The sequence below is a fragment of the Dermacentor albipictus genome, chromosome 1 (genome assembly GCF_038994185.2).
Source record: "Dermacentor albipictus isolate Rhodes 1998 colony chromosome 1, USDA_Dalb.pri_finalv2, whole genome shotgun sequence".
NCBI lineage: Eukaryota > Metazoa > Arthropoda > Arachnida > Ixodida > Ixodidae > Dermacentor > Dermacentor albipictus.
Genome location: NC_091821.1, coordinates 316,775,406 through 316,787,293, shown reverse-complemented (window position 1 = coordinate 316,787,293; position 11,888 = coordinate 316,775,406). Strand labels below are relative to the sequence as shown.

General features: G+C 47.7%; 1 protein-coding gene across 1 annotated transcript in view; it reads left to right on the top strand.

Moving 5' to 3' along the window:
* Positions 1 to 2,348: 2,348 nt before the first annotated feature.
* LOC135904269 (serine/threonine-protein kinase A-Raf-like) overlaps positions 2,349 to 11,888 on the top strand; it is a 96,866-nt gene continuing 87,326 nt past the window's right edge. The window contains exon 1 of the mRNA XM_065434901.2: positions 2,349 to 2,947. Coding sequence (XP_065290973.1) covers positions 2,928 to 2,947 — 20 coding nt within the window. The 5' untranslated portion in view covers positions 2,349 to 2,927. The remainder of the gene's footprint in view (positions 2,948 to 11,888) is intronic.

Sequence of the window (11,888 nt, the reverse complement as noted above, 5' to 3'; positions counted from 1 at the left end):
CGGGAAGCCCTAACAATTGCAAACGAAACGGTCGTACTGGCACTGAAACTGCAAATATTGCGAGGCGCTCAAGTGAACTGATCGCGCTTCCTAACGGTTTTTAATGGCTTCTATCTTCTGTCTGTCGTTGGATGTGCTCAGCTTATATGTGCTGTTCGCACCGACGAGCGCGGCTTCTTCCCCGAAGTTGGCGCTAGATCTTTTCTGCGCAGAGGCCGATCCTTCGAGAAATGATGACGAAACTTGTTTTTGTGGCGATAATAACCTCTTTTCGCCGCTGAGAGAGTCTCTTGGGCAGTGCGACGGCAGTCAGTAAAACTATAGGCATATAAGCTGCAAGATGACGCTACCACACGTCCGTTGTTTTACTTTTTGTCGGCGATATGTTGGCATAATTATCATCGACATTGTATTATACCTCTCGCGCAAGACACGTTTGCTGTATCGAAACCTACGAGTGTTTGCACGAGGCGTCGTGCTCCCAGTGTAGAACGCCCCAAGTTTTGAAAGCAACCGGCTAGACCAACTTGACTTTTCGCTGCGCCTTCGCATCTCAACTGAACTCTGCCGACGTGAGATATGTCGGCAAGGCTAGGAGTGACCTTCACGAAGACTTTCACTTGTCGTATCGGAACGGCCAACAACGCTACATGTGATGACTGTGGTCGCGAAGAGACCATTCAACATGCTTTGTGTGACTGTCCTCGCTACCATACGGATACGATCGGCCGCAAGGGCGCTAGCTCGCTTTGATCACGGACCATTGTTAGAGCAAATCATTTTGGAATGTATTACGGTGTACTTGTGACGTAAACAAATTGAAACAAGACCACGACAGGAAGAAGCGCCAGCCGCAACTAATTTTATTCATGGCGGCAGGTTTACTTTTATGGGGAAGGCGCCAGCGTGCGCAAATGCACTTGCGCAACACAATCAGACCACGAAGATGAAGTAGCGAAAATGCATGCCTCTTCAAACATACAATCAAGGGATCAATTTTCAGTGCTGCGCAGAGCCACTGACGTATCACTGATACAAACATCGCGCTTTTTTTAATGTAGTATGCCTCCATTAACTCACTTGCCAAGGTATCTTTGTTTCTGCCGAGTGAGCGGATGTTAGAAAGACTTGGCCCACGCATGCAGGAGCCACAGTGCATAAGCGAATGCCCAGCAGTCTCGTTCCTGACAGAAATCTCACGTTCCCTTACCCTGTCATTACTGAAGTGCCCTGTTTAATTTCGTGCATCACGTCGACAGCACAGCCAACATACGGCTTAACATGCTTAACATGACCCGTTCGTCCTCTTTCTGCATGGCGGCGACGGTGTTCTATGCAGTCACGTTATCTTGAATCTCTAGCGGCGTCAGCGGCATCCAGCGGTATCAGTCGGTCGCTGCTAGCGCTGGGGGGATGAAAGGGGGGCGGAGCTGGTTACGAGGCCGACGACAACGCCGACGCGAAACCCAGGAACGGACGCCAAAGAGCTGCGCTCTAAAAAGAAGAACGATGCGCCGCCAGTCGTCTTATAATAAGTAGTAGAAACTCTGCATTATCAATCATTCCAGCCTGAAACCGAACATTCAGCCTCTCCGCTCTCAGAACCGCGCTCGTGTGGCAAGGATAGTAATAGGTCTCCTGTAGTACGGTTTATGCTTTCTGGTGATGCTGGCGGACGTTCCTTCTTTTTCTGTACCGCTCTAAATTAATATAAAAAAATTACGTATATGCAGGCCTATGCATCACATTCACTTCTTATTTTTATTCTTGCAAAAATAAAGCGAAAATATGAATTAAAAGCCGTGCACGTCCGCGCCAACAATGATGCAGTAAGCTTTAGCAGTAAGTAACGTAGAGGCAACTCTAAAGAAACGTTAAATCATGCTAGTAACTCCCCGCGGAATACTGCGGAGGGAGCTCGGGCCCCGTAGTCCCCCCGCCGTAGTCGGCGCCTATGCACACACACACACACGCACACGTGGCCGCCTGCGCGGAGCCAAGCAGAACTTTCACAGAACGCGACGCTATATTTCGCGTTTCGCTCTACGTGGTACTCCATCTTCAAGAAGAAAAAGAAAACTCTTATCAGCCATCATAGCCAAAGCGCCTCGTTGGACTTCCCGCTTCGCCCAGAGCCCTTGAATCCCAATGGACGGTAAGCTACACAACCAGAAACCGCACTCGTTTGCCCGCAGCGGTAGATGGCGCCACTTTCCCAGCCACTTCAATCCATCTCCAAAGCACGCGTCCCCGCCCACTGCCCACCTCTTCTGCGCCCAGGCGCGGCGCAGAGCGACGTTGACGACGCAGCCTTCGCACAGTCGGCGGCGAAACGCCATCGGCTGGTTGCCTTGGTGCGTGACGCCAGCTGTGAGCGCAAGCGTGAAACGAAACCGCCGCGCCAGTCGTCGCCTGCGTCAGGCCGGTCAGAGGCGCTGGATTAACACGCGCATCTCCGAATGCATTCGCCCGCGATGGATCGCTAGAAAGCTGTCGTGCCGCGCGTGCCGCGGACAGTGCACACCAGAGCGACGGGCAACGTACGCACCTCAGAGTTCGAGCCACGGCTCGGCGCCAACGGCCGTTCGAGACTACGGTACGGCGCCGCCGCCGGAGTTCGCGAAGCGCTCCTGCTCGTTGGACCTGTGGTGCGAGGCGGGCGGCGGTGAGGAGCAGCGGGTCGGGATCGTTGCGGTGCGCGGTTCTTGAGTCGCGAAGGAGACGTGTCTGCCCGGGAGGCGGACGCCGGTGCAGCACCAGCGAGAGTGCGCCATGACCGCGCCGCGCTCGCGGAGAGCACGGCCGCGGAGGCGAGCGGCCCAGAGGCGGGGACCTGGCGTGCACCGGGTCCCCCGGTCCCGGCACTGACGCTGGCTGGAGCGGCGGAAGAGGCGGCTGACGGCGATGCGACCTCACTCAAGGCCTACATGGAAGGCGTCAGCAGGCGGTAAGTCTTCTTGCCCACCCCGAATTGAAGCGGGGGTGTGCTATACGTTCGCGCGCACTACCGTTTCGTCCGCGTTGCACTCAACTAGCGCATATCAAAGCAATGCGAATCAAATCAAATGCAACCTTATTACTTTGCATTAGACGCTAGCAAGATAACGTATAGAAGATACACGATACAAGATATGCAAGATAGGCTGTTGCCTGCGCTCTGCGCACTGTTCGTTTCTCACAGAAAAAAAAAACAAGAACAAAAGAACGTTGATTGTAAACCGGACAGAAAGTGCCTCAAGTGAACGGACAAGATAGCCTTAGACTTTCGCTGTGGCCACGGATTTTGGTATCGAGGCCGACAACGATGTGTACGGATGCTGGGCTGTTCTTACATAAACCGTGGTCCGTGAACAAACAGGGACCTCGGAATCTTCACTGGAGCCTATGGAGACGGACGTGCAGACGGGGAGCAGGTGACAGTCCTACAAGAAAGACACGACATTTCCGGTGACTTTCCTGAGCTGTCCGCAATATTCACGCACGCACACGCTTGGTGCAGAGCTACAAGGTTGAGAGGCAAATGCTGCTGACTTCTAGAATTGTACCCGACTATGGTGTTCTTCGGGAACCTTGATTTAAAAAAAATACGATAGAAAGAAAGGTTGAGGTCCTAAATGAAATGTCTTTGCTCCAGAGCCAATGCAATGCATTCTTCTTTCTTAAATGCAACAAACTACGTTCTGATCGGTTCAGCGGTTTTTCAGATGTGAGCATTTCTGCGCCCAAGCTATACCGAATATGACCGCCACGTGTCTGAAGGAGGCTTTCACCGCTTGATAAGAATGACGCTGATATTGCCCATTTATTTATCCAACACTCTGTCACTCGTTTTCACCACTTACGCGTTGTTATACGAACACACTCCTGCATGAAATGCTTCAAAGCCGTCTCCACATTAATTTGCCATGTATAGATGTCGTTCCTTGATGATACTGTATTCTACGCGTATATTGTTCCGTTGCTTTTCAGCGGAGTAATGCATACACCCTCAATCTCCTTTTTCTTACGCTAGTACTCTTCGGGTGAATATACTTAAATCATCATCATCATCATCATTGTAAGCCTATTTTACGTCCACTGCAGGGCGAATGTTTCCCACTCCGATCTCCAATTACCCTTGTCCTGCGCCAACTGCATCGGTGAATTTTCGCGCCTGCGAATTTCTTAATTTCATCACCCCACCTATTTTTCTGCAGTCCTCGACTGCATTTCCCTTCCCTTGGCGCCCATTCTGTAAATCTAATGGTCCACCAGTTATCTGTCCTACGCATTACATGGCCTGCTCAGCTCCATTTTCTCTCTTAATGTCAATTAGAATATCGGCTATCTGCGTTTGCTGCCCTATCCATACCGCTCTCTTCCTGTCTCTTAAAGTTACGCTTAACATTCTTCATTCCATCACTCTTTGCGCGTTCCTTAACTTGTTCTCGAGCTTCTTTGTCAACCTCCAAGTTTCTGCCCCATATGTTAGCACCCATCGAACGCATTGATTGTACACCTTTCGTTTCAAAGATAGTGGTAAACTTCCAGTCAGGATCTGACAATGTCTGCCGTATGCACTCCAACCCATTTTTGTTCTTCTGTAAGTTTCCTTCTCATGACCCTGTGAGTAACTGGTCGTCCTAGCTAAACGTACTCCTTCGCAGACTCTATAGGATGAATGATGCTTTTGAACTCTTGCTCCCTTGCCAGGCTATTGAATATTACCTTTGTCTTCTGCATATTAATGTTCAACCCTACTGTTACGCTCTCTATGTTAAGGTGCTCAATGATTTGTTGCAATTTGTCCCCAGAGTTGCTAAACAGGACAATATCATCTGCAAACTGAAGGCTGCCGAGATATTCGCCGTTGAACCTCACTCCTAACCCTCAATACTTCTTCCAGGCATGCAATGAATAGCAGTACAGAGATTGTGTCTCCTTTCCTGACCCCTTTCTTTATAGGCATCTTTCTCATTTTCTTGTGGAAAATCAAGTTAGCTGTGTAATCTTTGTAGATATTTTCCAATGTATTCAAGTGTTCCTTCTGTACTCTATGATTGCGTAATGCCTATGTGGCATGGTATCTCTACTGAATCAAATGCCATTTCGTAACCTATGAAAGCCATATAGGTAGGCTGACTGTACTTTGCAAATTTCTCGATTACCTGGTTGGTGACATGCATATGGTCCATTGTAGAGTATTCCTTGCTGAAGCCATCCTGTTCTCTTGTTTGACTGAATTCAAGTGTTGCCCTTATTCTATTGGATATTATCTTGGTGAATATTTTATACAATACTGTAAGTAAGCTAATGTGCCTCTAATCTTGCAATTCTTCAACGTTTCCCTTTTTGTGTATCAGTATAATGTTGCCACTCTTCCAGTTCTCTGGAACCCTGGAAGTCGTGAATCATTTCGTATAAAGGGCAGCAAGTTTTTCAAGCATCAAAGATCTCCTCCATCTTTGATTAAATCAAGTGTTATTCCATTTTCTTCTGCCGCTTTTTCCCGATTCATGTCTTGCAAGCCCTTCTAACTTCATCGCTAGTTACAGAAGAGCTCCTGTATCCGGTTCATTACCACTTTGAGTGAAGGTAGCGCGGTTGCTCTGGATACTGTACAGGTTAGTATATAATTGTTCCACTGCTTTTACTATATCTTCGAAATTGCTGATGATATTACCCTGCTTATCTTTCAGTCCATATATCTTGGCTTGTCCTATGCAATGTTTTCTTCTCCCTGATTTCATGCTGCGTCGATTTTTACTGCTTTCTCAGTTTTCCTAACGTTATAATTTCGATTATCTCTTGCTTTCTTCTTGGTGATCAGTTTTGAAAGTTCCGCTAATTCTATCTGATCTCTTGAGTTGGACTCTTTCATTCTTTGTAGCTTCATTACAAAGGGCCCCTCACCAGGTGTGGCCATTTTGAGCTGACAAGCGCAGAGCATACACTGCGCAATAACGATCGCGTCTGCAAAGTATTACATCGCTAAGCGCAGCGGAAAGATCTGAAATTTCAAACCGAACGCCGTTTCCCCTTCTCCTCGCGGCCATCGCGATCCAGGCCGGAGGATGACGTACACGTGCTAGCGCGCCTACGTACACGTGTTCGTATTGGGACGTCGCTTGTGGTGACACGTGAATTCGATGATTATTCAAGGGCACACCTGTTATTTGTGTAATATGTTGCTTGAGTTGACGAATAAAGCTTTGAAAACTAATAAAACACACAAACCGAATATCTACGTGTCTTTTCTTTTCTTTTTTTTTACTTCGCACCGCAGCAGAAAAGATGTACTTCCGTTTCGTCTGCTTGTTCCCACGCCGTGCAGTCGCGAGCGCAGACAACGAAACTATGTCATTTTCTACCGTGTTCCAGCGCGGGATCGTGCTCTGTGATCCTTTCGTGTCTGCCTCAGTATTCGTGCACCATTGGCTTATACCGCCAGTCAGTGCCCTCGTTCACAGTGCGCAAAATCGTGCGCTGCGCGAAACGAGACGAACAACAGCTCGCGCGCGACGCCGTCAGCGGAAGAGCGCCGCGCCGCAAGAAAACGAGGAGAAAAAGAAATGAAGGCGGGGCCCGTGACGTATGCGTCACGAGATCCTAAAAGTCCGGTATATGGGAGAATACAGGGACAGAATTTCGCTTGCGGAGGTTAGACGGGGCAAGTGGAGAAAGTGTCTCGCTTGGCAGTGGAGTTCCCTTCCTGAAGTCATGGGTTTGCGGCACTGAAATATTTCTATCTCAGCTATTAATGAGCCGATTTGCATTTTTTTGCGGCAGAACGCTCCCTAGAGGACGCGTAACAAATTCCAGCGTATAACCAAAATTTGCTATGGGGCCCGGTGAGGGGCCCTTTAAAGAAGCGCGCTGGATGGGCCCATGGTGGCGCGCCGCGGCTCTCGCAACAACTTCATTACTTCAAGAGGTCGCGTTACAGAAAGAATAAAGAAAGAAACACATGCTTCCACCCTCAATTCAACTAGCTGGCAATGAGAGGGACGCCAAGGTTGCGTTAACCGCAATTACTATACGCCTCCGCTAGGTGTCAAACGACCCTCGCGATAAGAAGTGTATGCCGGAAGAAACACACACAGTTGTTACTTTTTCCAGACGCAGCCATTCAAAAGTGTCTGTCACGTAGCTATCGTAAGACAGCAACTTATGTGACTCCTTGTTTCTTGCAAAATCTTTGTGTGTTGCGACAATCCGGTGGGGGCGAAATATGAAAACACCCGTGTACTTAGATTTAGGTGCACGTTAAAGAACCATAGGTGGTCCAAACTTACGAAGTCCCTCACTACGGCGTGCCTGATAATCAGAAAGTGGTTTTGGCACGTAAAACCCCACAGTTTTCTTTGTGTTGAGTCAAAAAAGTCATACCGTATAGACTCGTGTAACGGCTGCACGCATGTAAAGGCCGCCACACTGAATTGGTAGTCTAAAATTTGGAAAAATAATATTTTGAACGGAGAAGCAATCGCGCTCGGAGCCCAAAGCCGCGCATGCGCATCGGCGAATTTTCGGACGCTGCTTGCTTCCGCGTGACGCTAGTAGATGGCGAGAGCAATCTAGTCCTTACAAGGGAGCAATTAGCCCTTACGCGGGACCAAACCAAAAGGTTTGGCCCCATGTAAGGACCGCACCTCGTCAAAAATTGTGAAGTCGCGGCCGTTACACGAGTCTATACGGTCGGTATTTCTATGCGTGGGTTTGAGATTACGCACAGGACAGTTTGTGAGTTAGTAAAATGTCAAGTTCGATTGCCTTGTACTGGAAGTTCATCTGCACACGATGTACCCTACAGTTATCGTCTTAATTCACGCGTGATATAACATCTTATAAATAAGAGTTATCGTGCAAGTTATTAAGAGTTGAGTGAAGCGAAAACCTCGCATGTTGAGAGCATTTAATGTTCGTAAATTAATTACGATAATAAATGAGATATTATATATTACGAAAGGCTGACGTAATTTTTTGAATTCTTCGGAAGCAATAAATAAAATTGGAGGACGCTTAAGGTTCGCCTTTAAGATTGTAACGTGATAGCATTCAAAGATTCCTCACTGCTTCTCATGCTTCCCGGCAAGTGCAGCTTATGTAATCGCAATGTTTGCCGGGAAACGCTGGCGGCGAACGCTATGTACGAAGGCGAACTCTCTGGAAGAAACGCAGCCTCTTGCGTGGGCCGATTCCGGAGGTAGTGCACAGCCGCGCCAATAAAGTTACATAATTTTCAGGTTTCTTTTATTGTTTCGCACTTTTAATATTTTAGTCTGAGAATATTTAACATAAGAGGCATGCGCTGTCAGTGTTTTGTTTCATGACATTTGTTTGTGGGATGTCATCCTCAAAATTTCTAGGAATAAGTTTGTCAAGAATGTAACACAAGGTGTGAGCAACTTTAGTGATATAATAGTGTGGCAATATAGCCCGCATATACCACATGTTTTATATCAAGGCGTGGCATATACATATAGCTAAATATATACAGAGATTTTCGCTCACGGGGACGCCGACGCCGGATTTTCTGCGACACTGGGCCCCTAACGCATTCGTGTCAATAGTACCACATTCTGGCGAGTAAATACATCAATAGGAACGCCACAGCATATCACAAATTGGTGTCATTTCACACAACACCGGTCGCAGCCAGTATGTAGACATAAACAGTTCGTGCACAAGTACCGGAGGGCTTCAGGGATACGTATTATGTACGGCATTATTCACCATTGTGCACGTTGCAGATGCACCTGTGTACAGATAATTCGGCACTGCATCAGTACCACGTCTTACAAAGGCATTATTCTCATATCTCACAAGGTCATCGCATATAGATAACATTTTCTCTTCGGCACAGAAAAAACATGATTTTTGAGACATAAGTTAGGCAATTTATTATCTTCACTATAGGGATGGTATATAGCGTAAAAACGATGCATTTGATCTCTGCTAGGATATTCTTGCAGAGATCCTCTGCATTCAGAATATGTATTCTCTAGAATATGCATATATCGATATCTATATATCAGCGATTGAAAAGATACGAGGAACGCTTTAAAGAATGCGACGCTCTGAAAGAAATTCTGGACTGCTGACTTGGGACCAGAGGACAATCATCGTCATTTTCAGCTTTAGATCAATAGATGGTGTGTGCATGACACCATCTAGCGACGGCTTTCTTAGGGCAGAGAAACTCAGCGGCACCTAGTATCGAAAGGAGGAAGAAGTAGAGGAACGGTTCTGCATTGACATCTTGGCTTGGTCGCGGCAGTACAACAGGCCATTAAGTTACATGCAAGCATCATAATTTTTGCAATCATTGTCCAACTTTATAGCATTGCAATAAAATTCTGAACAAGCATTATGTTTTCCGTGGCTTCCGAGAGAGCAAGAAACAAACATCTTTACTTAAAACCTAGTCCGCTACATTATGACTGCGGAACGGCCATCATATGGGACACTTCGTACTGTGGGAGGAGCACAAAACGTACGTATGATAGGAAAGGAATGACCGACACGAACGCAACCTACACTATGAATTGTTATCAACCCGCCAAACTGCCAGTTCTAATGGGCACTATATAGGGTTTCCTGTAAGGTTACTGAAAGGGCAGTAGAGGGAATGAGGCAGCTCCATTGGGATGTGGGGTGAATGCGGCGAAGTATTCTCGATAGGGAACTTTGAAGGGACCTTTGTGAGTGAGGGCTGATTGCGCCGTTCCGCTGTTGTAACGGCTCGTCGCGCCATAGTCTCGAAGACAGTGCTTTGGGCACAGTGCAATGTCGCTGCATGTCCTCAAGCAAGCAGAACGCAGTGCGCACGAGCTGAAAGCTACAGAAAATGCCCAGTATCGCCCACTGAACTGAATTTGGAATGTTAAAGACTTGCACAGCGAAGAGCCGATTGCGAAGCACGCTTTGGCATTAGTTTGTCAGAGCACTGATACGAGGCAGTGGACGCTGGAAGCAATGGTGACGAGATGTCGCATGTGTTTCGGACGCCACCTATTGGTCTCAACAGCGCAGTTATAGGCGAGGCCCAGAACAAAGTCGAACCCGAGGTCGAAGAGGGTGGTTATATTGGATCGTTATTATTCGTAGAACATCTAATTGGTTAAAGCGCATGCACATCGACAGAGACATAGAAGACACAGGAGACAGACATGTGTGTTGTCTCATGTGCCTTATGTGTCCGTGTCGTTGCGCCTGATCAACCGATGTCGACATGTGTCGAGCAAGCAAATAGAGAGTAACGTATTTAAATATTAGTTCAGCGTGCGCGGACCGTGTTGCACACTGCAGAGTGAAAGCTTCCAGCCGGGCGCCCGGTAGGCGGCGCTGCTGGCAATGATCGCGCATTGCGCAGTGGCAGCCCGCGGTATACGGAAGCGTCGCGGCGTCTTAATTACGCAGAGGGTTAGGGGACGCAGCAGAATATATTCTTCCTATTCGTTTGCCTTCTTGTTTGTGGGTTTTTCGCAATGCGACAGCGCGGCTTCTGGCGGTCTTTGCTATGCGTAAGAAAAATAGAATAAAAGAAAGAGAAATGGTCGCGCGAAAACAACATGGCACCAGCGCGAGCGCGCCGCGCGCAAATGTCAGAGGTCGAGGGAGCGAGCGACAGGTGAAAGGGCGCACTCGTCCGTTCGTGCGTTGATTTAATAAAGCCAGCGCGCGGGCTTTCACCTTAAACGCTCTGCGAAACACAACGAAGCGGTCCCGCAGAAGGTTGAAGGTATCCTGTTTCCTTCGCTTTGCTACATTTTTGTTATTCTTCAATGAAATTTGATCAGCCCTGCCTGTCTGCGACTTCCTTTTTTCTTTTGTCCGGCGCCGAAACGCAGCCGCTGCTGCTGGAAAGCGCCCAGAAGACTTAGGATTCGCTACAGGTGAAATAGACAGTCGAGAGCTGCAGAGTTGTAAGTCATGTTGAATTACATTCACCAGGCGGATCGACCTCGTTGAAGTGGAGATTTGACTGCGACAAAGGAGTCGTTGCTTCGTTAGTACTAACTGCAGTACATAGGTGACTACTTAAATGACATGGCCTGCATATTTTTGAAATGATCGATTGGTCGATCGATCAGTCGACTGATTGTAATCAAACACCTGTGCTGTGAAACATTCTGTACTAGAGGTTGCCTCCGCCTTAGTATCGGGCACCCAACGTTACTTAGGCTGACTTCACACTTGGAGACGTAAATCAGGCTAATCCGCCGTCACATTAGGGCTCCAATAAAACCTACCACGGGCAATCCCGGCTTCTTCTTCAACCTATTCCTGCGTATGCAAATTTCCGTAATTGCAACTCTACGGACGCATTCGCCTTGGTCTCGCACGTAAAGGCACGCAGCCCACCGCCAAAGCGGATTCACACCGAGCACAGCTTACAGGAAAGGTGCACGACAAGCATTCGATTCAAGAAAAGTTAGTCCTTGCTCACAGCGCCGGATGCACGTCGTGCAGCACAAGTCTGCTTGTGCATAAATATGCATATCCAACGCACATGTTTTAATCTATGTGAAGCGATGCTTTAGTGAAGTGGTTAATTAAATGCCGTCAAAGTAACGGCGATGTGTAAAAGTGCATTTATCCTTTCAATCCTTTACAACGTGTAATCTCGTGCAATGCTTATGTTTATCCACCACAAAGGTCGCAACTTTATTCTAATGCAATTTTTATGTTTATGTACTGCACCACGCACAAGCTATGGCGGGATGTAAACACTAAATCAGGCGGATGTACAGTGTGTGACGTCTACACAGCGATTTCACGTGGACGAAGGCGATGCATGGTGCTTGTCGAGGGAAGAATCGCGATGTCAGGTGTATGTACGGAGAAGTACGACAGATAGCTAGCAACATTTAAGGATTATGTACCTTTGGGTCGCAGTGGCACAT